The sequence below is a fragment of the Clinocottus analis genome, unplaced genomic scaffold (assembly GCF_023055335.1).
Source record: "Clinocottus analis isolate CAN_PGR_092001 unplaced genomic scaffold, fCliAna1.0.p SCAF_13, whole genome shotgun sequence".
Taxonomy (NCBI): Eukaryota; Metazoa; Chordata; class Actinopteri; order Perciformes; family Cottidae; genus Clinocottus; species Clinocottus analis.
Genome location: NW_027175854.1, coordinates 14,108,474 through 14,133,520, shown reverse-complemented (window position 1 = coordinate 14,133,520; position 25,047 = coordinate 14,108,474). Strand labels below are relative to the sequence as shown.

Below are 25,047 nucleotides of genomic sequence, written 5' to 3'. Positions count from 1 at the left end.
TTCAAACAGGTAAATAAGCCCCGCCCCCTCCCCTGCCGCTGTTTGAGTGACGTCACCGGGATGGGCAGGTCACGTGGTAGCGTCAGAGGGGAAACTTGTTGGTTTAATGTTCCTGAAACGAGAGAAGAAGAAGAAGCGAGGAGAGGAAGCTAAACAAGGTAAGCGGAGCACTAACTAACGGACTGTTTTCACGTCCCGTAATCACTCGTATCGATCCGCGCGGCTCGATGTAATCGATCAGGAGCTTTTACCGGAACTTTAGAGAACTTTCTACTGCCGAACTTTCTTCTTCTGGCGAAGTTTAGCGGCTGAGAGCGAGACTGGACTACCAGAACCAGCCAGCGACATTTTAAAAACACAGCTCACACTGTGTACTACTATCAAGTAGTACAACTACTACAACACTGTAGTTAGAGCCATCTGGGTACTCGGCTTTTGACTGCACGCAGTATATGTATATTTATATTGTTATTGTATCACCTGTATAAATACACCTATATCGTAATAGCACCGCTTCCTCATCACAGGAGGAGCCGTCTGGCTACCGGATGATGTACTAGTACACAAACAAGGTGGGCCGTTATCCTAGGAGGAAGTATTCTCATCATCTACTAAAGTAAAAAGTACTAATGCAACACTGTAGAAAATACTCTGCTGCAAGTACAAGTACAGCACGGAAAACCTCACTCAGTGCATGAGAAGTACAAGTACTGTCTGTGTCAGTGTTTTATACTAGCACATGTTTTGACCATGAAGTACAAAGTACTAACGCAACACTGTAGCAATACATAAAATGTACATAAAGTAGGACACATAATTACTCGATGTATAGTAAAATGTGTTTTACATTGTACATGTTTTATGTATTAATATTTCTGTACTTGCATTGACAATATGTTACTGAAGTAAAGGAACTATGTACTTAAGGTATTAATAAAGTAAAAGCTTGTCATGCAGAATATATTTAGAATACTGCATTATATCAGTTTCATCACTTTTCATGTACATTAGTATTTAAAGTAAAAGTACTCAATGTAGAAAAGTGTGCTGCGACTGTTCTCTTACTAAATATTATATATTTAGATAATTATGACTTGAATGAAGATTTTACTGTTTGAGTTTACACTATTAATTCCTATTTTTTATTATAGATTTATTGATGATTGATTGTTTGTTGTTTAAACGTCCCAATGTTTGTTTTGTCCCAAATATACATTATTAATTAAACATCACAGTTATTGACAATTTAAGAAGAAGAAGCAAATCTTCACTGTTATGAAGCTGCAACGTTACATTTTAACAACAACATTGTTGCCAATTAATTGTCTGGTTTCATCTTCGGTCGCCAACAACAATTCAAATTATTGCTGAAGTGAAAAAAGCTTTTCTCTGATTAGGATCTGCTGCTTTTTCTCAGCTTTAAATCCCTCTGAATATAAATATATATACATTTGGACAAAACAAACAATGGAGACGTCGCCCTGTTGGACGTTGTGATGCTTTCTCTCCTCGTCTCAGACCCTCCTCTGTGTTCAGGACCCTCGGCCTCCAGGTTTGCATTCTGCGCTGCGGGCCAATGTAAGTGGTGCTGAGTGACTGCGTGTGAAAGAGGTATTCACAGTTCATACTCTCCTTAAACCTCTCGGTGATCGCTTCACATCTAACGGGCTTTTCAGGACTGATTGGGTTGTCAAGAATGTATTTCTGTGCTCCTGGTAAGTTTAGCATTCTGGGACACGACACACAAGTGCTTATTATTATTATTATTATTATTATTATTAATATTATTAATAAACTACAAAGACAGAGCTACGTATTTGGTTGCAGCACAAAAATGCATTCTTGACTCTGCTTGCATGGAGGATAACATGTTTCTCTGGTGACCTCGGGTACTTTTCTGTTTGTGGAGTAAACGTTGCATGACTTGTACTCGTGAATTTCTAATTTTAATTTCTGCTCTGTTGTTTTTCATCTTCTGGCTTCTTCCTTTTCTTCTTCTTTCTTCTTCCTTTGCTTACTGTTCATGGTTATAACTTGATGAGAGCTCAAACAATTAATTGATTGACATAAACATATGTAACTGGAACAATTTAGTTAACTGATGAAAGATATTACTGAGGATTTGCTGCTTTTCTGCCCTTTTATGATGGTAAATTTAATCACTTTTAGTTTTGGACTATTATTTCTGCCAAACAAGACATTTAAAGATGGAGGAAACATCTGGTTCTGACCAGTGAAGTCGATGCTTCTCTTAAAGCTGCGTTCTCTCTCCTGACCACCAGGGGGCGACTCCTCTGGTTGTATAAAAGTCTATGCTTCATGTGTTAAAGCTGCATTCTCTCTACTGACCACCAGGGGGCGACTCCTCTGGTTGTATAAAAGTCTATGCTTCATGTGTTAAAGCTGCATTCTCTCTACTGACCACCAGGGGGCGACTCCTCTGGTTGTATAAAAGTCTATGCTTCATATGTTAAAGCTGCATTCTCTCTACTGACCACCAGGGGGCGACTCCTCTGGTTGTATAAAAGTCTATGCTTCATATGTTAAAGCTGCATTCTCTCTACTGACCACCAGGGGGCGACACCTCTGGTTGTTTTAAAGCAACAAATCCTCAGATTTCATTAGATGGAAGCTGCAAATATTTGGCCTTTCTGCAAAAAAGTTCAAAATAGATGCCGATCAGCTAATTGTTTGAGTTGAAATAAAGAACAATGACTGGCAGCTGAAATTGAAAGACGTTTAAAGCATTGCCTAATGACTTTCATGTGCATCTCAGGGACCGACGCCATCCTCATGTCCAATGGAGGCTTTTACGGACGCACTGAGCGCACCCGCCAGTCGCCGCTCTACGACCGGGTGCCGCCTGACTCGCTGCCCCGAGCCGACTCCTACGACCGGCTGAGAGAGCAGCGTGGAGCCTCTCCCCTCGCTCGGAGCGCCGACCCTTTACCTCCTCCGCCTCTGCCGGACCAGCCGCCCGTGGGCCGCGAGTTCGACCCAGGCAGTGAGGACGAGGACCTGGACCGCGACGACGAGGACCCGGCCCTCGACATCAAACCGGTCCACCGTTTCGTCCCCGACTCCTGGAAGAACTTCTTCAGGGGAAGCAACCGCGGCAGCAACACACCGGGTTCCTCCGAGCCTGCCGCGCCCGCCTCCGAGCCCGCCTCCTCCTCATGTAACAACAACAACAGCACCAGCGGCGGGGTGCGCTGCTCCCCGCCACGCTCCCCCTCCGTTCCTGGGTCGTATCGCGACCCGTATGGCGGCTCGGGCGGCAGCTACAATTCGCGCAAGGAGCTCCTGGAGCTGCGGGACGCCCGCGAGTCCGAGTCGGGGCGCTCCCACCACACGGGCCTGACCTACGGCGAGCGGGTGGAGGAGTACCATCAGCGCTACGGCTTCATGAAGTCCTGGTCCGGGCTGCTGAGGATTCTGGGATGCGTTGAGCTGCTGCTCGGGGCGGTCGTGTTCGCCTGCGTCATCGCGTACATCCACAAGGACAACGAGTGGTTCAACATGTTCGGGTACTCGTCCCCTGGGGGAGCGTACGGCGGCGGGTACGGCGGCATCACAGGCGGGTCCTACTACTCGGGCCCCAAGACGCCGTTTGTGCTGGTGGTGGCCGGGCTGGCCTGGCTGGTGACCGTCATCGTGTTGGTGCTGGGCATGACCATGTACTACCGCACCATCCTGCTGGACTCCACCTGGTGGCCTCTGACAGAGTTCATCATCAACCTGGTGCTGGCGGTGCTCTTCATGGCTGCAGGTGGGCTTCTTTATTCATTTTATTTTAAAGAGACACGTGTACAACATTCAGGGTTCTCACGGTCATGGGAAAAAACTGAAAGAGTCGGGGGATTTTAAAAATAGTTATTTTCAGGCCTGGAAAATCCTTGAAAAAAAAATCCTTCTTAAATCAGTTCTTCTTACAAAGTCATAATATAGAGTTGTGAATATCTACCGTAAAAGTCATGTTACAAGCCGCTACTATCTTCGGTGTGTGTCTATGCTAGCTCCCCGCTGTAGCCAGCTAGCGCTGCTGTTAGTTCTCCGCTAGCTCCCCAACAACCACCGAAGGTAGCGGGGCCAGCCCCAGCTCGACGCCCGACTTGGGCAGCAGCAGCGGGGAGCTAGCAGCAGCAGCGCTAGCTTACTACAGCGGGCAGCTAGCTGAACACCCACCGAAGGTAGTAGCGGCTTGTAACATGACTTTTACGGTAATTTAATAAAGTAAAATGAGTCTGTTTTTCCACGCTAAATATTTGTTGTCTTTTGGTGCGCCAGGCATCGTCTATGTCCGGGACACGACCCGCGGAGGCCTCTGCTCCTACCCGGTCTTCAACAACGGCATCAACGGGGCGTTCTGCCGCACGGAGGCGGGCCAGACCGCCGCCATCATCTTCCTTTTCGTCCTTCTGGTGGTGTATCTGATCGGAGCCGCCGTGTGCCTCAAGCTGTGGAGGCACGAGGCTGCGCGCAGATACCGGGAGAAGCACGGCCGCGAGGTGAGCTTTTATTTTAAGCCTCGGGATTCTTCTCAAAATCAAAGGATCCTTCATGCTGACGACACACACACACACAGACACACAGACCACAATGCAACAGCAAAACCACAGATTCTGCAAACAGGCTTTCAAGGTTTGAGTCGGTGGAGTCCTGCTGGGGGGCAAACCCTGCACATTGTTTACTGATTTCTATTGTTACAAAAGTCCTTTTTTCATGTCTTGTTTGTTCCTATTTTGGTCTTTTAAAAGAGTTGCATTCTGGGACATTTGATGTGCTTTCTTGCTCAAAGTTTAACGAGAGGATTGATACCACTCTTGTGTCCGTGGGGTAATTAGGAAGCGCAGCAACCAGGAGACAGGTAGCTTAGCTTAGCAAAAAGACTGGAAACGAAGGAAACGGCTAGCATGGCTTCGTCCATAGGGGACGAAACCCTCTTAAAGCTCGTTAATTAACCCTGTGTTTTGGCTGTTTTACTCCGTACAGAAAGAAATGTGAGTAGTGATGTAAAGTCTCTGTTTTGTGAGTATGGTCCTCTACATAATTACATCAAGTGTCGTCCTTTTTCCCGAGGGCCAAAAGACGCAAAAGCAGAGATAGTGAACAATGTGACAGCTATTTTATGTTGTTCAATACATGTAAAAATGACACGTTGGCGCTAATGGGGCCATGCTACCTATTTCCCCGCCGTTTCCAGTCTTTATGCTAAGCTAAGCCAACCGTCTCCCGGCTGCAGCTTCGTATTCAACGCCCAGACATGAGAGTGGCATCAGTCTTCTCGCCTCCTGTGAAGCGTCGTCATTGGTTCCTTGTTAAATGGGGTTTTGTTTTTTGTGAACACAGATGTATCCCACCGACACTCGAGCGGCAGAAATCTTGGTGAGCGGCTGGCAAACACAATCACATCTGGGTTGACGAGCTCAATCGGCACGACGACGTTGACTCTGTTTGTTTGTTTGTTTGTTTGTTGTTTTTCCTTAAGATGGCGCCTGTGCCAGCTCCGGCTCACAGAGCTCCAGTGCAGGTCGAGGGCTCTTCGGTGGTTCCCATCAGAGCCGCCGCTCAGAAAGCGGTTCCGCTGCACATTTTACAGGGAGCGATCCCGTCGGGACACATTCCCAAACCGGTCATTGTGCCCGACTACGTCGGGTAAGAAGCTGATATAGTTCTCTTATAGACGCTCATATCGGTTCTTGTGTGAGAGAAAATATCAATTCATTTAAAATTAGGAAAATAATTGAAATTTCTTCGTTGTTATTTTATGTCAATAGTCTCTCTTGAGCAGCAACACCAGAAAGTTACAGATTTCCAGAATATTAAAATGTTTTGTGCAACAATTATAGTACAAAAATACTACTACTAAAATAAATAATAAAAATAATTATAAAAAATAATTATGAATGAGTAAAAATATACAAACAAAAAATGTATGAATTAAGAAAAAAAATGTAATTTTATTTTCAAATTAGTATTTATTACTTATTTTAAATAACATATATACATTTTTGTAAAAAAAAAGGTTTGCATTTTCCTTTTTAATTTTTTTTTTTAATTTTTGAATGTATTTATTATTATTTATTTATTATAAGCTCTGAGTTTCTTCTGAAAAACAAGTGTGTTTAAAAATGAAATGTATTATTATAGTTATTATTTTTATTATTATTATTATGACCGGCGTGACTTCCTCCTCCTGCAGGAAGTACCCGACCATCCGGGCGGACGAGGAGCGGGACCAGTACCGGGCCGTGTTCAACGACCAGTACTCCGAGTACAAAGAGCTCCACGCAGAGATGCAGGCCATCCTCAAGAAGTTTGACGAGATGGACGCCATGATGCGCAGTCTGCCTCAGCAGCCCGCCAGCCAGAAGGTGATCGAACCCTCGAGTCTCTCTGCTCTCTATCTTCTGACCTATAGTCCGTGTGAAAGCCTCTTTCTTCTCATTTTCATCACTATTTTTACTTATTTATGTATTTAACTTACCATTTAATAGAGTGTATGTTCACTAGGCTCTCATGGTTTCGTTGATGTTGCAATGCATCATGGGAATTGTAGGAACCCAGGGATTTATATTCTCCTCAAAGCTGAGGTGTGTGTGTGTGTGTGTGTGTGTGTGTTTAACAATTCCAGAAGTTACCTTTTGCATCTGTATATGTGGCACCCAATTGCATTATGGGAACTGTAGGATCTTGTATTTCTGTTGCTTTACGTGTGCTACTTCTCCTCAAAAATAAGGACTGAATTTCTCGTGTTGTGTGTGTGTCTAACAATGGCAAAATTATCCTTTAACATCTGAATGTGCAGCACTCTTAATTATATGGACTGTATATATTGCATTATGGGAATTGTAGGCTCGAGCTGGGGATTTAAATTCTCCTCAAAGTAGAGGCTTACAGTTCAAAGGTCGTCTCCAGGTCATCAGGTGTTTGTTGGCGCTCTGGGGGAACATTCTGCAGTCTTTGTCCCTCGTTACTTCCTGTGTTTGCACTTCCTGTTCCCGCTGCACTTCCTCCTCCACCCTCAGATTCCTCCTCTGCTCCGCCCGGCTGCTGATTTAAAAGTCAAATTAAAGGATTGTCTTGCGCTCCTTTTCTTCACTGAAAACCACTTGAACTCTTTGTCTCTCTTCTCTTCTCCTCTTCCTCTCTTCCTGCAGGAGGTCGATCGCATCAACAGAATCCTCCAGGACTACCAGAGGAAGAAAAATGTGAGCGTGTGTGTGAATGTGTGCGTGTTTACACACACATATATATATATATATATTATAGCGAGAGAAAGAGAGATATAGATATATACTTATTTAAAAATATAAAAATTCATTTATATATCAATATATTTTATACATGAATAACCATAAATATATGTGTGTATATATATGTGTATGTGTGTATATATATATATATATATATATATATATATATATATATATATATATATATATATATATATATGTGTATATATATGTATGTGTATATATATATGTATGTATATATGTATGTATATATATGTATGTATATATGTATATATGTATTAAAAAAAAAATATATATATATATATATTTTTTTTTTAATACATATATATATATATTTTTTTTTAATACATATATATGTATGTATATATATATATATATATATATATATATATATATATTTTTTTTTTAATACATAAATGTATAAATATATTTTGATTTCTACGACCCTTAATCGTGAACCTCTTTTTAACTTTTAGTAACTGACATCGTGGACTGATGATATAAACACTGTTTACACATCTAGAAATTAAACAAAGAAGCTCTATAAACAGGAAGTGTTAAATCTACATTTGAATAAATATTTTTCAGCCAAATCAAATAGTTACAGGATAATTCACCATTTTGTTTCTTTATAAGTCATTTAATACTTGACTTCTTTCTCTACAGGGTTTGCATAAAGGTAATAAAGTAGTTTATGAATTTGAGCTATGAGTTTACAGATGATTATAATCCCTCCTCTCTATAGTGGAGGTTCATGGAGTTCCACTTCAGTTCATTTAGTTTGTACGCCCTCTGGTGTTTAGGAGAATAATGCAGCTCAAAGAGAGTAACACCAACAAACTGAAATATACTCACTGTTTGAAGCGAGTGAATGAAGTTTATGATGCATTAATCTAAGAGAAAAACGTCTCATTTGTTTTTACAAATTTAGAAAATTTGGCGTATAGTCAAGCATCAAAGGATCCGTCTGGTGGTTATTTTTTTGTTTTTAGTATCATTTATTTTTGTAACTGTAAAATGTGCTCATAAATATAGTTTTATTTTATGAAAACTACTACTCACAAATATATTTAACAGTGCATTTGTTTGGGACTATTTTCAGCGGCGGATGAACACGTGATACTTCGAGTGTATTAGTAGTAACTGCTGCTCCCTGAAATAACCCAGAAAACGGTGAATAAAGTGTGTTTCTGCGTCTTCACACCAGGACCCGACCTTCCTGGAGAAGAAGGAGCGCTGCGAGTACCTGAAGAGCAAACTGTCGCACATCAAGCAAAAGATCCAGGAGTACGACAAAGTGATGGAGTGGAACGACGGCTTTTAGCTTAACGCCGAGTGAAGGAGTGACACTTCGGCCCGTTAGCGTAGCTTAGCACAAAGACTGGAAGCGGAGGGGAACGGCTAGCCTCGACAAACAGAATCAGCCTACAAGCGCCTCTCAAGATCACAGATTTACTCGTGATTAGTTAAAAACAACTTTTAAATACAACTATATAACAATAAATATGAAGTTGAAGAATATTATTAATATTGTTTTATTTTTATTTTACATCAATATGTGGATAAATATATTAATACATTTTTAAAAAAAAGTTAATTAACCTCATTATTTTGGTCTTGGCGTACAGATATTCTTTTGCTTTTTTATAGCGTGTAAATCTTGATTTTCATAAAGATAGATTTAAAAATAATGTCTGTTAATAAACTATCTGTCGCTGAAGGAGGTAACACGTTGACGATTGAGCCAACTAATCAAAGTATTGAAATATTTCTATATTTCACGTCTTATGAGACGATTTTCTTTGGAAAAAATATCCATTAGTGGAGTTTATCTCTGTATTATTCCCATAAAATGATTAACTGAAGCACACAATTCAGAAAAAAAACTTGTTAGCATTGAATTACAGACACGATCAAAGACTCCAGACTAAAAAACTTTGAGGGCAATTAATTAGTTTTGTCTCAAATAGAGTTTCTAAATCAACCACAACACACAAAATGTTCTCTAACGAGCTTTCAAAGGTGCCGGTCAGCGGCCTTTGGCTAGCAGTTTCCACCCGTTCCCAGTCTTTATGCTAAGCTAACGGTCTCCTGGCTGTTTAAATGACGTGAGAGAGTGCCGTCAATCTTCTCATCAATCGCTCCAGCTGCAAGCAAATAACACTATTCCTTTTTACTGAATATGCAAGTACCGTAAAAGTTGGGTTACAAGCCGCTACTACCTTTGGTGGGTGTCCCCGCTGTACCCAGCTAGCGCTGCTGCTAGCTCCCCGAGGCTGCTCCCGCTACCTTTGGTGGTTGTCGGGGAGCTAGCAGCAGCGTTAACTGGTTACAGCGGGAAGCTAGCAGCAGCGCTAGTAGAGAGCTAGCAGCAGCACAAGTGGGGAGCTAGCAGCATGTTAGCTGGCTACAGCGAGGACACCCACCGCATGCAGTAGCGGCTTGTAACCCAACCTTTACTGTGTGTGTGTGTGTGTGATACTGTGATTAGCTCTTAAACTCACTGATTTCTGCTGTGAACGTGATTTTTCTGTGGAAGGTGGAAGAACAGAAAAGGTAAAGAAATAAAAGCCGCTGCATAATTTTGCCGCGACACAACTTTCACTATATGACAAATGAACTGCTTTGTCCAGACAAATCCCCAACGAGCCCGTTTACTTTTAATTGCACAGTGTCTTTTTTTTTTACTGTATCTTTAAATGTTTTCTTTATATAATTGTAAATGTTGTATGTTGTGACACTTTCGTTCTACCATTTCACACCGATTCAACATTGTACTTTATAGTCACTTAAGTGGCTGAATCTCTGCTCTTCATTGGACCTCGCGGTCGACAGGAAATGACATCACAAAGTCTGTGTTTTCCTCCGGTCGCCAAGTACTTACGTTGCTGTAAATGTCCGTAGTATTTCGTAATTTAAAAGTGATTATTTGGTGCTTTCTGTCTGCTGAATACAGGTTTTGTTTCTGCGTTGACGGTCTGTGGTTTTCCCCTTTCTTTGATCAGTAGACGGTTTTGTTTTACGGGAAAATGGAAGGAGGAAAAACTCAGCAGAATAAATTTACTTCTGTTAATTTTAAGTCTTTTGTTCGAGTCATTTTTTTCCATGCAAAAACATTCATTGCAATCTTTCAAATGTGAGGATTTGTTTGTTTTCTTGGTCTTTTCATGTTTAAACACAACTTTTAATGGAGTCATCTGTGATAACAATCATAAGCTAAAAACAACTGCATATCAATTATTATTCAGTTGAATAATTAACAATAAAATAAATATGAAGCATTATTTTCCTTCTGATCTTTTTAGGTTTCTTTCATCCATCACCAACTTAGTTGTTAAATTGATTATTTTTATTTATCCCAAGACAAAAAAAGTTGAAAAAATAAGTATATATATACTATTTTAATGATTATTTTACTTAATGAGTGTACATAAATGTCTTGCAGTATGTAGACATATGTATATTCTAAATAAGTAAACATATACATTTTATTTATTATATATATGAAATATTTCGAGACATTTCCTTGAGGATTTCCGGTGATGTTGACGGTAACGTGACACCTGTGGGAGGGGGCGTGGCTACGCTGGTTGAGAGCGGTGCTCACCTGGGTGTGTCCGGGGTTGTTATATTTTTATCAGCGGCTGCAGTTTCAGTTGAAGCATTCGAGGTAGAGCAGATACACGCAGACAGGTGAGTGTCCGCTTCAGAGACCCGCGGGCTTCAGAAGGCTCGGTACCGTGTTACCTGTAACAGGTGTGTCGTTTGGAGACAATATTTAATCAATCATTTCCTCTCCTCTCCTGAGTTGTCGAAACATAATGTTGTTGAATTGTGAAAAAGTGCCGTTTTATTGTGAATTAACCCAGTAATTGTTTGAATATGTCGTTTGTCACTTTATGTGGATTAAACATGAAGTTTTGTGGTTTTGAAGTTTTAAATAACACGAATTTTGAGGCGAAAATACTGCTTCAGTTTGGGCTGGTTTACTGTCGCCGCAAAACCCGGTTGGGAAAAATCCCGTTTAAGAGACAGACGGCATGTTTTGGAGGTTTTGGTATAATTGTAAACAAAACTGAAACTATAAATCGATTAGTTGATCGACTGAATAATAATCGGCTGTTTTTATTATGAAATGATCGTTTACGTTATTTGTCTTGCAAAAATGCCTAATAAATTCCCTTGGCCCAGCCTCTTTACAATGGGAGGAAATGCTTCATGTATTTGTTCTGATGTCATAGTAGACTTACTTATCTCGTATCTTTAGGTTCAGGAGTGATGATTGGACGAACTACTAAGAATGTATCTTTAATACTCAAATACAGAACTCAATCTGCAGATTAATCAATAAAGACCATTTTCATTAGTTGCTGCTTGCTGTTAAACATGTTTTTTATTAAAGGTAAAAATCTTCTTGCAGATTCCTTTCACGGAGCAGCACCAGTGGATTCAGCAGTCATGTCCTCCAGGCCCAATGGGAGTCCACCTCCCTACGAGTCGGATACTGGATAGTGAGTCTATGATTTATTGTCTTATTCACAGAGCTCAAGTTAAAGACCGACTGCATGTAAACAAGTGCCTCAAATATGGAAGCAAAGAAAGGCCACAATATAGGTTTGATTTAAATGTTGAGAAATTAAACTTAAAATTTGTTATTTCACAGATCAGGAAAGAGAATTTACATGTTTACGTCTTTAATCTGAATTATTTTCTTGGTTTTAATGTTCAATTTGAGCACCTTGATGTTGTTTGCTGTAAATAACAAAATTGCACAACTTTTTGACAGGATGTTTTCCAAATAAAATCCAAATATTTTTTTAATTGAATATTTTCCTCTCAACCATGCAGGAGGAGGAGGGAGGGGAAGGGGAACACATATTTTTGAAAACGCTTTTTAAGATATAAAACACGAGTCTTTTGGGATAAGTTGACATCTTTTTCCCGCCTTGCCGTCTTATCTGGCGTGAGGCTGTTCCTGAGCGGCCACAAGATCCATATTTTGTAGAATAAGACTTGTTTTCTCGTGCTTTTCACGCCTTTTTTACAGTGCAAAATGTACTAAGCTAAGCTAACCTACCGATTCGATGCTCTTCTTTAGTAACGTCGCTCCCCAGCCGGCCTACTCCTATTACCCAGACGACGAGTTCCAGCACTTCTACCGCTGGACGTCTCCGCCGGGCATCCTCAAGATCATGTCCATCATCGCCATCGTGATGTGCGTGGCCATATTTGCCTGCGTTGCCTCCACGCTGGCATGGGACTCCCAGGGAGCCATGGGCGGCTTCGGCGGCATCGGCGGTGGCTACGGAGGAACGGGCGGCTTCAGCGGCGGCTACGGCAGCTTCGGTAGCGGCGGCGCATACGGAGCTGGGAACAGCTACGGCTACGGCGGGATCGGGGGGAACTACAACGACCCCCGAAAAGGCAAAGGGTTCATCATAGCCATGGCGGCCATCACGTTCATCGCCTGCTTGGTCATCTTCATCATCATCGTGTCCCACCAGAGCCTCTCGGAAAGCCGGAGGTTCTACCTGGCGGTCGTGATTATCTGCGCCATCCTGGCGCTGCTCATGCTGATAGCCGCCATCGTCTACCTGGTGGCGGTGAACCCAACGGCGCAGTCGTCCGGGTCGGCCTATGGCAGCCAGATCGCCGGCCTGTGCGCACAGTACCAGCGACCGCAGACTTCGGGAGTGTTCGTCAACCAGTACCTTTACCACTACTGTGTGGTGGAGCCGCAGGAGGTGAATGCTTCTTCCTTACGTGCACAAATAAAGATTTTATGTGTGGGTTTTTTGTAACTTGGTGGTTTTTCGCGTCCTCTTCCAGGCCATTGCGGTGGTGTTTGGCTTCCTGGTCGCCATCTGTCTCATCATCATGCTCGTCTTCGCTCTAAAGACTCGCCAGAAAATCAGTAACTTTGGCAAGAGCAACATCTTGTGGAAGAAGGTGAAGGTCATCAATGAGATGGAGCCGCCGCAAGACGTGGAGGCGTGGGTGAGTTAACTGTTTAGAACTAAAACGATTCATCGTTGTTTTGGGCTGTTTTTAAAGGGCCAGCGTGTCAAATTTAGGGCCATCTGGTGGTGAGGTTGTAGATTGCAACCAACTGAATGCCGCTGCGCTTTCTCCTGCGTTGGCGGTACCGCGGTTTTTACTCTCTGCAGCTCACGTTACTACGCTTCATAAGATTTATGTGCTAAAGCTGCATTCTCTCTCCTGCCATGAGGGGGCGTCTCTTCTGGTTGTATAGAAGTCTATGCTTCATGTGTTGAAGCTAAAAAAATCTTGAAAATGCAAAAACTTGTTTTGAAGGTATGTTGATTCTTTAGAGGCGGAAATGGTTGCTTCCATTCAGTCAATTTGTTAAACAATCAGTCTATTTTAACATTGATGTCAGTTTTTTTATGCTTTCTTTTCATTCTGAATGACACATTTTAGAAGAAACTCGTGAGCACACAACATTTAAAGTGGTGCTTTTTTGCGATCACGAGCGTCTCCTAGAAGGAGAAGACAAGGGAGTCGGGTGTTTTTGTCTCAGCCGAAGTGGTTCAACCTGTTGGCTGTCACCTGGTGATCAGCGGGGGAGGGGAAGCACCGGCGGTTTCAGGGTGTGGCTTTGACACAGACAAGAGTTTCAATGTCATGCGACGAACTCAAACAACAGTAAAAACCTGGACTTTTATAACGGTCGAGTGTTTAAGGTCTCGACTCTCTAGAGGACTCCGGCCTCTTGAGGAGCCTCGCACACGGGGAGGCCCTCTGCTCAGAGTTAGGGAGTCACGATGACTTTCTGCTGCCGCGGAGAGGAGGAACCGGTCGGACCAAAAGCTCTGGAACAAAGCCCACCAGTTAGAACACACACACACACACACACACACACACACACACACACACACACACACACACACACGCATAGAGACAGGCGCACACACAGAAACATGCACCCACATGGGAGACACACACACACACCCCCACCAGTAATGCGACACTGGGAACCAGAGGTGTTTTTTTATTCTACTGCAGCTCGTGGGAAGCCGTCAAAGTGCTGAGGCGGCACATTCTGTACCACATGCATGTTGTGCTGCAACACAACATGCATGTTGCGCTGCAGCGCAACATGCTGCGGGTTAAGTGGGACAAGTCCATGCAGGTTTCATCATTCCAGAGTTCAATCCGTCCGTACAGCAAGTCACACGTGTGGTAACAAACGTACAGATTCCAGAGGCACTTTATTTCAGTCCAAGTTGTTTCATCAAATAACCCCAAACTGTTCATTTTAATATCGTATATTACACAGAAAAGCATCAAATCGGCATTCCAGAAGCGAAAATGACCAAATATTTGGCCTTTGATGTTTAAAAAGTATTTTAAATGGTTATTTGCTTAATAAAATAGTTCTAATTTTACATAAAGAAATACTGAAGTTGTATATTTTGGTGTTTTTCTTCCTCCTGAAGGTGAACAATGTGTCAGCGGGCCCTGAGGTGCTCCCGATGTCGGACTACCCCGAGAAGCTGCGCGGCTCCAGGAGCCACCTGGACGACGAGAGCACCAACTACGACAAGCCGGCCTACAGCTACTCGCCTCCGTGGGTACCGCTCACCTCACGCTGCCGTCTCATGCATCATGTCTTTATTGCGGCAGTAAAACCGAGTGAAATACTTTAGAGCTGATTGTTGGGAATCGTCACAAGAACACGTGATGGAAACAGGAAGTCACTGCTGGTGCACTGTGTACTTCCTGCTGTGTCACGTGATCTGTGAACCACAGTTCATTGTCATGGATTCTGCATCTGTCCCACTTCGTCCCCGCAGGCCTTCAGAGGAAGTCCTGCCCTTGCAGAACGGCGCCCCCTACGGCACAAACTCGGAGGTACCGAGCTCCACCGGGAGGCCCAAGAAGAGGCGCGCCGGCCGGCCGCGCCGCACCGACGGGAACGACACCGACTACAACTCCTCCGGAGACGAGCTGGACGACAACGAGTTCGACAGGTAGGATGAAGCTTAAAAAAGGCTTCAGGTCCTTTTTAAAATGCTTCTATGAAGATCATTTGCACTTTATGTGAGCTGGTTGAAACATTTTATTTATTTATTTTTATTTATACAACACATTATGAATATGTTATTGAATCCTAAAAGTTAAAAAGTAACTTACTTTATTGACAAAAAACAACATAACTTTTTAGAAATTTATGTGAGAACAAACAAATAATCAGTGAGGTGTGTAAAATTGTGTTGGTCTGCACCTCCCAGAACTACGGTGGCCTGCAGGGTTTGGTTTGTCCCTTCTGGGCTACCGTAGGAACATGGCGGACTCCGCCTCCCTAATGTAGATATGGAGGGAACGAAAATGCAACGATTCTTAGTTTCAGGTGATGATATACAAATAAAAACAAAGTTAATAATGTCATATTACAATCTCTTCTATAAATCCTTTGAAATGCTAAAAACTGGACCTTATTAAAAAAAAAAACACCAAGCACTTAGTTAAAAACTTTTCCTGTAGAAGTACAGAAAAACGATCAGGCCATCGTACAGAAATGAATATTATATTACATTTCTGCTCATTTTCAAAATGGCCCTTTAAATACCTTATTTAAATACATTTCACTTTGTTCCCACCACTGCCAACTGAAGCTGGTCGTCTAATATATATATTTTTCTGTAATTTAAGTCTCCTCTCTCTCCTCCTCCTCGTTTTCCTCCAGTGAATTCCCTCCGATAGTGAACGAGCCGGACCGCAACGATTACAAGCGTCAATTCGACCGCGACCACCAGGAGTACAAAGACCTGCAGGCCGAGCTGGACGCGCTCAACAAGAGTCTGTCCGAGGTGGACCGCGAGCTGGATGACCTGCAGGAGGGCAGCCCGCAGTACCTGGTGAGCGTCTGGCGTGTGCATGCACTCGCTTGTTCATATTTCTCATGTGACGAGTGCCATTATTTTATACTTGAGGCATTTTTTGGGATATTTAAACAAATTGAAAGATGATTTTCTGGCAGCAAGGAATGTAGCTTTAATCAATATTTATTTACTAATATTATGAAATGGATCAATGTGAAAAGAATCGATTTACAGAGAGAGTTATCACCAACTTTGCAGTTTTAGCATCTAATAACTCATCGTTTTGTTTTTTTTAAAGCCGACAAATAAAACGTGTAGTCTCAGCGCTCTCGTTTATGCAGCAGAGAGTTAGAAACCAGCTGGTCAACAAAGTGGAGCAATAAGCAGCTAAAGAGACCAGCGTTTCCCTCAGGAGGAGGTGGAGACCAAAAACGGAGCTAAAAGAGAGAATATTGGACTTGTGAGCGTCTTCTTTTGTCCTCCAGTGGCCACAAATGTTTGTTTTTTGAAGTCTTTTACACACTGAGGGAGATTATTTGTATTTGTGCAATTATTTAGCACATTACAGGGCGAAAAGGTGCTTTTACACTACAAATAAATGCGTCCTGCAAGGAGCGGGTTGAGTGGCATCTTTATGAATCAACAACACAGTCTTCACTGTCCGAACCAAGAAAGTAAACTTTATTACGGCGCGCGACGCCGCAGAATTTTGTTCCAATCGGATGCAAAGAAGTGACACAGGGCCAGAACCTTTTTGAAATCAAAAGCAGCTCGCATAAACTTTCATGTTTCCACTGTTTATTACTTCATCACATGCATGTTAAAAACACAGGACAGTTTGTTTTTTTTAATGTATTTATTTAAATTGTTGTGTGTGCAGAGAACAATAAACTGAAGCCAGAACAGGAGCGGGTGTAGAAAACAGAATCTGATCCGTTCTGTTCTCACGTATTGATGTGTTGACTCTGGAATCGATCGTCTAAACGAGAGAGAGTCGTCCGTATCCATCCGCCCAGCCCTATTTAATCCTCCTCTCAACGTTAACAAAGGCAGTGCAGACCACATCCGCTTCCTTCAGTTCGTACCTTTCACAATAAAAGCCCGAGACGCAAAACATTCGCTGTGCAAAGGCCTTTAGGCAGATGGAGTGCAGACTAAATAAAGCTTATTTTTCAGTGAAAATCTTAAATGTGATATTTTGACTCTTTGACAGGATGCTCTGGATGAGTACAACAGGATAAAGAACATTAAGAAGGTATGTGGGATCTTTGTCGAGGACCGATTTAGCATTCTTAAATTTATTTTTTACAACTTTCTGATCGTATAACTCATCCTCACGCCTCCTTCCTGTTCTCTTGTCGTGTACACAGTCTCCAGACTATCAGGTGAAGAAGCGCAGGTCTAAATACCTGAAGTCCAAACTGAATCACATCAAGAAGATGGTCAGCGACTACGATCGCCGGGCCTGAGTGACCACGAGGATGCTCACGACCAAATCGGGACACGACAAACTAAATTTACGACGGCAGACGTTGGAGGACGGAGCGACGCTGATCAAACAGACACACACACACACACCTCTGTATTCTCTGTTGTTATGCCGCTCTTTGTATTATGAGTGTCAGCTGCCATAGACACTGTCATATGTATTTATTTCTGCAGTGAACACACAATAAGACGTAATCCCTGTTTTTTGTTTTTAAAAGCTATTGTCACAATGACTCATTGTAAGACGTTAAATTTTTTTAATTCTTGCTTTATTTTCATCTTTAATCCTGTCTCAGCGACATAAACTTGTAAATATGTGGGAAACAGTTGTTTTTTTTTAAACGTTTTAAATTTTTTTTAGCATGTATGTGTTTCTTTAAGGATAGTAGGACATTTTTGTGTGTTCAATACGATGTGCTATGAGGTGTGATAGCTTTTTATTGAAATAAATACCTTATTGAATACTTTTTCTGCCTGTTCTTAAACAGTATGTGGCCGGTCACACCGAGATGACTCGCTAGAAGTAGCTCTGCTCGTAGATGTCACTCTTAACCGAGCCAGCCAATCAAAATTAAGCAAGAGGCAGGCGTTACTACTTTGCTATTGACTTCCTGTCCCCATAATTTACTAAATGAACATCATGCTGTATTGAAGACTTGAAACTAGAGATTGAGACATAAACTCATGTTTACAATGTTTGCTGAAGAAATACATAAAGAGAGAAGTAGTCCTTTATATAGACTTCTATACAACCAGAGTAGTCGCCCCCTGGTGGTCAGAGAGAATGCAGCTTTAACACATGAAGCGTAGACTTCTATACAACCAATCGGTAGAGAGGATGCAAGTTTTAAGACTCTCCACTCGGCAGAACTGGAGGTTGTTGCCAAGTTTGCGACGCGTCTGTGTGATCGGCCTCTAAACGTTGTGAATGACGACGTATACCGGAGACTCCTAGAGTGTGAAAAAAGCCCTCTTGATTTAAAGCCTCTACATGCAACAGTTTCACATGATTAAAGCAGCTTTCAATTCATTTTGATGGCTTTGTGTGTTGAAAATTTAAGCAGTGCTTGTTGCTGTCGTCCACGGTGGCTTTTAATACCCGAAGGACAATACGATACCCAAAAGAAATGCATATGGTAACGTAAATCAGATGTATTTTCAGCTTATGCTGCTGCCCCTAGTGGCCAAACAAAGCAATGCAGGTTTCAAGGAAGTGTTACAAAACTGCCCGCTGACGCCACATGACAACGACACACGGCACACTGAAGCAGAGGAAGGTCCCGACATCAGTTGGGATGCTTTGTTTTTCTCATTTATCCCGTTTTGGTTTTCCCTCTTTTGTAATTTCCGCACACTGACACGAAACATTTCACATTGAAACGCACTGAACCCGGTTGGAATTTTCAGGCCGTGGTTTTGAACTGTTCGGTCTGCATCGAGTGTCTCCGCAGAAGCATCCTCCTGGTCAACTCTTTGGGGTGGCCGGGAGGAGCGGAAGGGAGGAAACCCCTCGCCCCGGACTCTTTCTCACAGAAACCACCTCCGGCACCGGAGTTGAGGTTGTACACGTTGGGGTTGTTGGCTGAGTTAAGCGCCAGAGGTGGCAGAGATCTAGGCTTGGCCTGGGAGATGTGGTCCAACAGGAAGGCTCCAGATCCTCTGCGCTCGTACCCGGATAGCACCCTCCGACTCGGGCCCGACGTGGCCAGCGACTCCCTGGAGCCCAGCATGCTGGAGCAGCGTAGAGGGGCGAGCCTCTTGCCCTCCGTCAGGTCTCTCGCTTTCTGCTGGGACTCCTCGGGCAGATTGCGGACATTCCTCGCGAGCTGCGGGTCCGAGCTGTAGATGTCCCCGAGCTTGCGCCTCTGGATTACATTGTGAAGGCTTGACGAGGCCATGCTGTGAAGCGGAGTGCTAAGGTTTTTGGCACCGGAGAAGGACGACGAGGAGGCGAGAGAATCCGTTCCGAGGTTTGCAGAGTGGAGGTTAGGGTGGGAGGCGGAGTGGGACGACAGGAGACCCGGTAAGGAGATCTTTTGTCCCGCTTGTTTGGCACATTCATTCTTTACTTCCACTTCTTTGTCCCTCGCTGAGCTCCCTTCATACCACTTGAAGCCGTCGCTTGTTATATTTGTGCCGTCTAGTTTGTGGATTCTGAGGGCGAGGTCCTCAGGGTGGTAGAGGTCTTTGCTGTTTTCTGAAGATGATGCCGCATTAAGCTGCTGGCTGAGCAGAGATGCTGGGATCTTCAGCCAGGGCTCGGAGTTTAACCTCAGGAGGGGCTGCTGCAGGCCGTTTGGCGCAACTTGGCCGAACCTTTGAAACCGGGATGGGGAACAGGGATGGGAGCTCACGCCACTGTACTGGGCTTCTTTGAAGGAGAAGACGGTCTTTGGGGGACATAAGGAAGGGGAGGTAATGAGCTGGATTTCTGAGGGAGACGCGGGAGCCGCTGATGCCATTTTGTCGGTCCGATCGAGAGGACCCAGGGAAGGGATGCCGAGGTATTGCTTGGCTTGCAGTTTCCCACACGGGAACTTGTCGGTGGCTATGATGATCACCTCCTTGCCCTTAGCCTTGCACGTGTCGAGCAGCAGCTTTAGAACCTTCCAGTCTCCGGCCATGACCGCGTAGACCAGCGCCGACGTCCCGGACTGATCCTCCAGGCCGACGTCCGCCCCGCTGGCCAGGAGCAGCGATGCCACCTCGGGGCCGGCTTGCTCAAGGCAAGCGTGCATCAGCGCCGAGCGGCCCTCTTTGTCCTGGATGTCCGGGTCCGCTCCCTTCTCCAGGAGAAACTGGACCAGCTTGACCCGGCTGGCGCTCTGGGCGTCGGTATGCTGGGTCCGGCAGGCCACCATCAAGGGCGTCTGGCCTTGGCCGTCGCTTTCGTTGACGTAGGCGCCTCCCTCCAGTAGCAGCCGCGTCAGTCGCAGGCGACGGAGGAAAACGGCTCTCAGCAAAGGGTTCCCTGAATCCATCGCCCCGGGATTACTGCCTTCTCCCTCCATCCCTCTTGGTCCCAGCTGGCAGGTTTTGGAGATGTATTTGGGCAGGTTTCTGTGGAAAATAACAAAACACTTTTAGAGAATTATTTATGGTATATATATATATATATATATATATATATATATATATATATATATATATATATATATATATATATATATGTGAAACCAGTAGTTTAGGTGTTGGAAAAGCAGAACATATAAAGTCATTGTCTATTTTTTCTTGCATATAGGATCCATTCAACAGCTCCTTTTCATGAGCTCGTCCTCCGCAGCACCAGCAGAGGCAGAGACGCTTTCTTTCAGCCTTTGTGCCGCTTGTCCTTGCTTCTCTCGGTTAGACCGGATGAGGTGGCCGATGTTAACGTCTCAGACGGCAACACAACGGATGAGTCACGGGCGTGAAATCAAAACACAGCAATGATGACGATGAATGACACACTGAACAAGCAACAAGTGTGGTAAGAAGAGTTTGAGTGATTCAATTTAACAAAACGATTCTTCTGTATATTAAGATTCTGCAGAGTATATTGCTGTTAGCGATATAGTGTAGCCCTGGTCCTCTATAGACTTCAGTGTCGTTCTGGTTCTCGACATTCTCAGTGTCGTAATGGTCTTCTATAGTCTTAGTGTAGTCATGGTCTTCTATAGTCTCAGTGTTGTCATGGTCCTCTATAGACCTCAGTGTAGTCATGGTCTTGTATAGTCTCAGTGTCGTCCAGGTTGTCTATAGTCTCAGTGTAGTCATGGTCTTCTATAGTCTCAGTGTCGTCCTGGTTCTCTGTAGTCTCAGTGTCGTCCTGGTTCTCTATAGACCTCAGTGTAGTCATGGTTTTGTATAGTCTCAGTGTCGTCCTGGTTCTCTATAGTCTCAGTGTAGTCATGGTCTTCTATAGTCTCAGTGTCGTCCTGGTTCTCTAAAGTCTCAGTGTAGTCATGGTCTTCTATAGTCTCAGTGTCGTCCTGGTTCTCTATAGTCTCAGTGTAGTCATGGTCTTCTATAGTCTCAGTGTCGTCCTGGTTCTCTGTAGTCTCAGTGTCGTCCTGGTTCTCTATAGACCTCAGTGTAGTCATGGTTTTGTATAGTCTCAGTGTCGTCCTGGTTCTCTATAGTCTCAGTGTAGTCATGGTCTTCTATAGTCTCAGTGTCGTCCTGGTTCTCTAAAGTCTCAGTGTAGTCATGGTCTTCTATAGTCTCAGTGTCGTCCTGGTTTTCTATAGACCTTCATCAGTAACCAGACCAGCAGAGAGAAGATGGTCTGGTTCTAGAGGGTTCTTCTTAAAGGTCCTTATCGGAGCTACCGCGTCAAATTCCAGTAAAACCAGATGACATCATTCAGGTTCACCAGAACCTCCTTCAGCTCAGACTCCAGCAGAGACCAGTCTATGGTGGACAGATCTAGATCCAACAAAGAACAGTCCACTTCTGAGACCCAGGACATATTTTTGGACCCGCAAAAGGGAACGGGGGCGTGGGAGAACCAGAACTAGGACTGAGACGGGACCTTGACGTATTAAATGAGAGTTTTTCTCAAGGGATCCTGGTGCTTAGAGACACTACCAACTTTAGTCCACAGGGTAACTTTGAATCAAGGATCTCAGCTTTTCTGGTCATCTTTAGTTCTTCATCACATCCCAGTTAAGAGGCTTTTGTTTTCCGTCCTCTTATTCTGCTTCATCATGCCGTCATCATCACGATCATCACTAAAAACAAGCGAGCTCTTTCTTTCTCCGGCAGCCACTCGAGACAAAACACCACCTGCATGCGCCATGTCTGACAGATGAGATGGAGGTGGTGTGCATTTAGTCATGCTGCTCCTTTTTTATTCTTCTTTCGCTTTTGTCTCTCTGTCACTGTTCAATCATCCAGTCAGTAAAACACTTTGTTACAGGACTACAGGTTCTGCTTTTAGTACCTGACAAATTCAATGTACTTGTACTTTTAGTATATATATAACCTGCTACTTTCTCTTCCACTCTGAGGTAAATATGTGTGTGATAAACTGAAGGATGAAGTGGTGCTTTTTTGTATTGATGATGAATGTTGGTGATAAACTGAAAGATGAAGTGTTTCCTTGCAGACATTCATGTTATATAAATGAGGTTATAAAAACGGCCTTTAAAGAGATGTTTCGTTACATTACACACACTCTGAAGACGCTACAGGTGAACAGGGTCAACACATGACCTCATAGATATCACCATGAACTATATCACTGACTGAGAGGAGGATTTATTGTATCACAAGTTTTATGAAATGATATTTTTTTATGTATGCAAATAAGGCGTTATGTATTGTTAACTTTTGGTGAATTTATGAGAAATCTAGAGACACAAAAAGATAAAAAAAATAACATTTGTTTGTTTTAGTCAGAAAGGAAACATATTATGGAAGATAAAATGTATTAAAATGTAAAACACATTTTAAAATGTTTTCCTGTCCCCTTTAAGTGAAACTAGCAATTAATAACAACTGTTGTATTAGCAAAGTATAAAGTAAAAGTACACACTTCTAAGGCAAAATGGCCCCTGTCAGAGACATGTAATATATTACACTATTTCACAATCATCGCACGCATGCAACATGCATCTAAGATATTTTTGATGCTGAAATGTTTTTATCTGCAAAGTGAAAACAGCTGTCCGGTACATTGAAGTAAGAAAAACACTATTTCCTTCTTAGAGGTGAGGGACCGGCAGGAGGAAAACGTTTCTCTGGCCATCATGATGGGAAACCACAGCCTGCAAAACGTCACAGCTACACTCAGCCTCACATCCTCCGCTCCGACTCTTTAGTGCGTTAAGTAACAACAACACACAGCCGGTCGTACCTCGGGGGCTCGAGCTCCTCCAGGTGTAAAGAAAGCCTCCGTGCTCACCTGATGCTGCTGTTAAACCCTCACACTGAAGATAAAAGTCTGCACTTTCTCCCCATTATGTGACCACGCAATTCCCTTCAAAATAGGCGTGGTGATACTTACACACACACACACACACACACACACACACACACACACACATACACTGTACAGCTCTTATTCTGCAGTGTTGTGTTTGCAGCCCGCCTGCAGAGAATAGAAAGTCTCCACTTCACCTGAACACTCGTCCTCTGTAAGAGCTCTCTAACACCTCTGTGTTAGAGAGCGTGTGTGTGTGTGCGTGTGTGTGTGTGTGTGTTTGTTCGTGGCGCACACGTCCGATCTCGAATAGATAAAATGTGTGAAAATGCTGCAACAAAGGCTGCACATCAAGCCAGACCAACCTTATCCTGACAAAACAATGAAGTTTAGTTGATACGTGTGTGTGTGTGTGTGTGTGTGTGTGTGTGTGTGTGTGTGTGTGTGTGTGTGAGTGTGCGTGTGTGTGTGTGTGTGTGTGTGTGTGTGTGTGTGCACTACTTACCAACAGCAACAAGTCAGGATGAGTCCGAGTCCTCTACTGTAGACATTTATGTTGCAGATCAGGCAGCGCTGAGTCGTGTGTGTGTGTGTGTGTGTGTGTGTGTGTGTGTGTGTGTGTGTGTGTGTGTGTGTGTGTGTGTGTGTGTGTGACAGTAAGTCACAGCAGCAGCAGTCAAGGTTCCTCCGCTTGTGTTTGCTCCTCACACAAAGTGTCCGAGCTTGTCGTCAGGCAGGTGTGAGAGACGGTTAATCCATCACGTCTCTGCAGAGTCACAGAGGGGAAGAGAGGAAGAGCAGGAAAAAGAGAGGAAGAGCAGGAAAAAGGTTGAATAGAGATGAGAGAGATGAAGGTGAAGAAGCACTATAGCAACCCGGCGCCACGCAGCGTCTGATTTGCCTCCTCTGATTCACTCAAAGGCCTTTTTTTTATTTTTTTTTATTGTGAGACTCAGAGCACTTTTTATTCTCTCTCTCTCTCTCTCTCTCCCTCTCTCCCTCTCTCTCTCTCTCTCTTAGTTACACACAGAAAGAAAAACTGTTTTGTCCACCTTGCCAATGACATCTCCATGACAACCATCAAGGAGGCCGGATGACGGCACATGTTGAGAAACTGTTCTTTGTGTGTGTGTATGTGTGTGTGTGTGTGTGTGTGTGTGCGTGTGTGTGTGTGTGTATGTGTGTGTGTGTGTGTGTGTGAGAAAGTGTCCATGTGCTCTGCTCGCATTAGTTATATTTATTGTGATATCAGAATATGATTTATTTATTAATAAAATGACATTAAATAACAAACAATGTGTTGTTTTATTTACATCCGACCGTGAGTAAAATAATAGCAATGATAATAGTAATAATAATAGTAATAATAATAGAGTCCAGCTGTAACTGCGGCAGTTCGTGCACACCTGTGTCGTGATTTAGTAAAATTCTGCATGAACTCAAAGAAATAAATAATAAAATAAAAAACGCTGTTCTTTGTAGACATTACTAACCCAGCTGTTAATTGTCAAGACCCGTAGCCATAGCAACACTGACTTCACGGTGCAGTTCA

General features: G+C 43.4%; 3 protein-coding genes across 6 annotated transcripts; 2 read left to right on the top strand and 1 right to left on the bottom strand.

Moving 5' to 3' along the window:
* Positions 1-87: 87 nt before the first annotated feature.
* marveld2a (MARVEL domain containing 2a) lies at positions 88-10,335 on the top strand. 4 transcript variants are annotated; one of them, XM_068573570.1, is made up of 10 exons: positions 141-158; positions 528-572; positions 1,519-1,578; positions 2,777-3,769; positions 4,288-4,508; positions 5,350-5,385; positions 5,489-5,655; positions 6,203-6,374; positions 7,161-7,211; positions 8,464-10,335. In XM_068573570.1, the coding sequence occupies exons 4-10, from the start codon at positions 2,794-2,796 to the stop codon at positions 8,578-8,580; spliced, it is 1,740 nt and encodes a 579-aa protein (XP_068429671.1). In that variant the 5' UTR covers positions 141-158; positions 528-572; positions 1,519-1,578; positions 2,777-2,793; the 3' UTR covers positions 8,581-10,335. The 4 variants fall into 4 exon arrangements, with proteins under 4 accessions (XP_068429668.1, XP_068429670.1, XP_068429672.1 ...); XM_068573567.1 differs by lacking the exon at positions 528-572 and having other exon boundaries at positions 88-158; positions 1,537-1,578; XM_068573569.1 differs by lacking the exon at positions 528-572 and having other exon boundaries at positions 94-158; positions 1,537-1,611.
* Positions 10,336-10,903: 568 nt separating this feature from the next.
* On the top strand, positions 10,904-18,035 carry oclna (occludin a). Its single transcript, XM_068573573.1, has 9 exons — positions 10,904-10,949; positions 11,677-11,767; positions 12,355-13,000; positions 13,086-13,253; positions 14,717-14,847; positions 15,074-15,250; positions 15,967-16,138; positions 17,316-17,357; positions 17,473-18,035. The coding sequence occupies exons 2-9, from the start codon at positions 11,715-11,717 to the stop codon at positions 17,569-17,571; spliced, it is 1,488 nt and encodes a 495-aa protein (XP_068429674.1). The 5' UTR covers positions 10,904-10,949; positions 11,677-11,714; the 3' UTR covers positions 17,572-18,035.
* Positions 16,973-24,086, bottom strand: ankrd34ba (ankyrin repeat domain 34Ba). The gene is made up of 2 exons (XM_068573572.1): positions 24,001-24,086; positions 16,973-20,650 (listed from the first exon to the last, which is right to left on the bottom strand). Exon 2 carries the CDS (start codon positions 20,599-20,601, stop codon positions 18,994-18,996), a length of 1,608 nt encoding a protein of 535 aa, XP_068429673.1. The 5' UTR covers positions 20,602-20,650; positions 24,001-24,086; the 3' UTR covers positions 16,973-18,993.
* Positions 24,087-25,047: the final 961 nt, after the last annotated feature.

Excerpts from the sequence above, each read along its gene's own strand:
- oclna (XM_068573573.1), top strand. The coding sequence starts at position 11,715 with ATGTCCTCCAGGCCCAATGGGAGTCCACCTCCCTACGAGTCGGATACT. Across the intron at positions 11,768-12,354 it reads TACGAGTCGGATACTGGATA|TAACGTCGCTCCCCAGCCGG; the intron begins GTGAGTCTATGA and ends GCTCTTCTTTAG. Across the intron at positions 17,358-17,472 it reads GGATAAAGAACATTAAGAAG|TCTCCAGACTATCAGGTGAA; the intron begins GTATGTGGGATC and ends TCGTGTACACAG.
- ankrd34ba (XM_068573572.1), bottom strand. The coding sequence starts at position 20,601 with ATGGAGGGAGAAGGCAGTAATCCCGGGGCGATGGATTCAGGGAACCCT.
- marveld2a (XM_068573567.1), top strand. The coding sequence starts at position 107 with ATGTTCCTGAAACGAGAGAAGAAGAAGAAGCGAGGAGAGGAAGCTAAA. Across the intron at positions 159-1,536 it reads AGGAGAGGAAGCTAAACAAG|GACCCTCGGCCTCCAGGTTT; the intron begins GTAAGCGGAGCA and ends CTCTGTGTTCAG. Across the intron at positions 4,509-5,349 it reads GGGAGAAGCACGGCCGCGAG|ATGTATCCCACCGACACTCG; the intron begins GTGAGCTTTTAT and ends TTGTGAACACAG.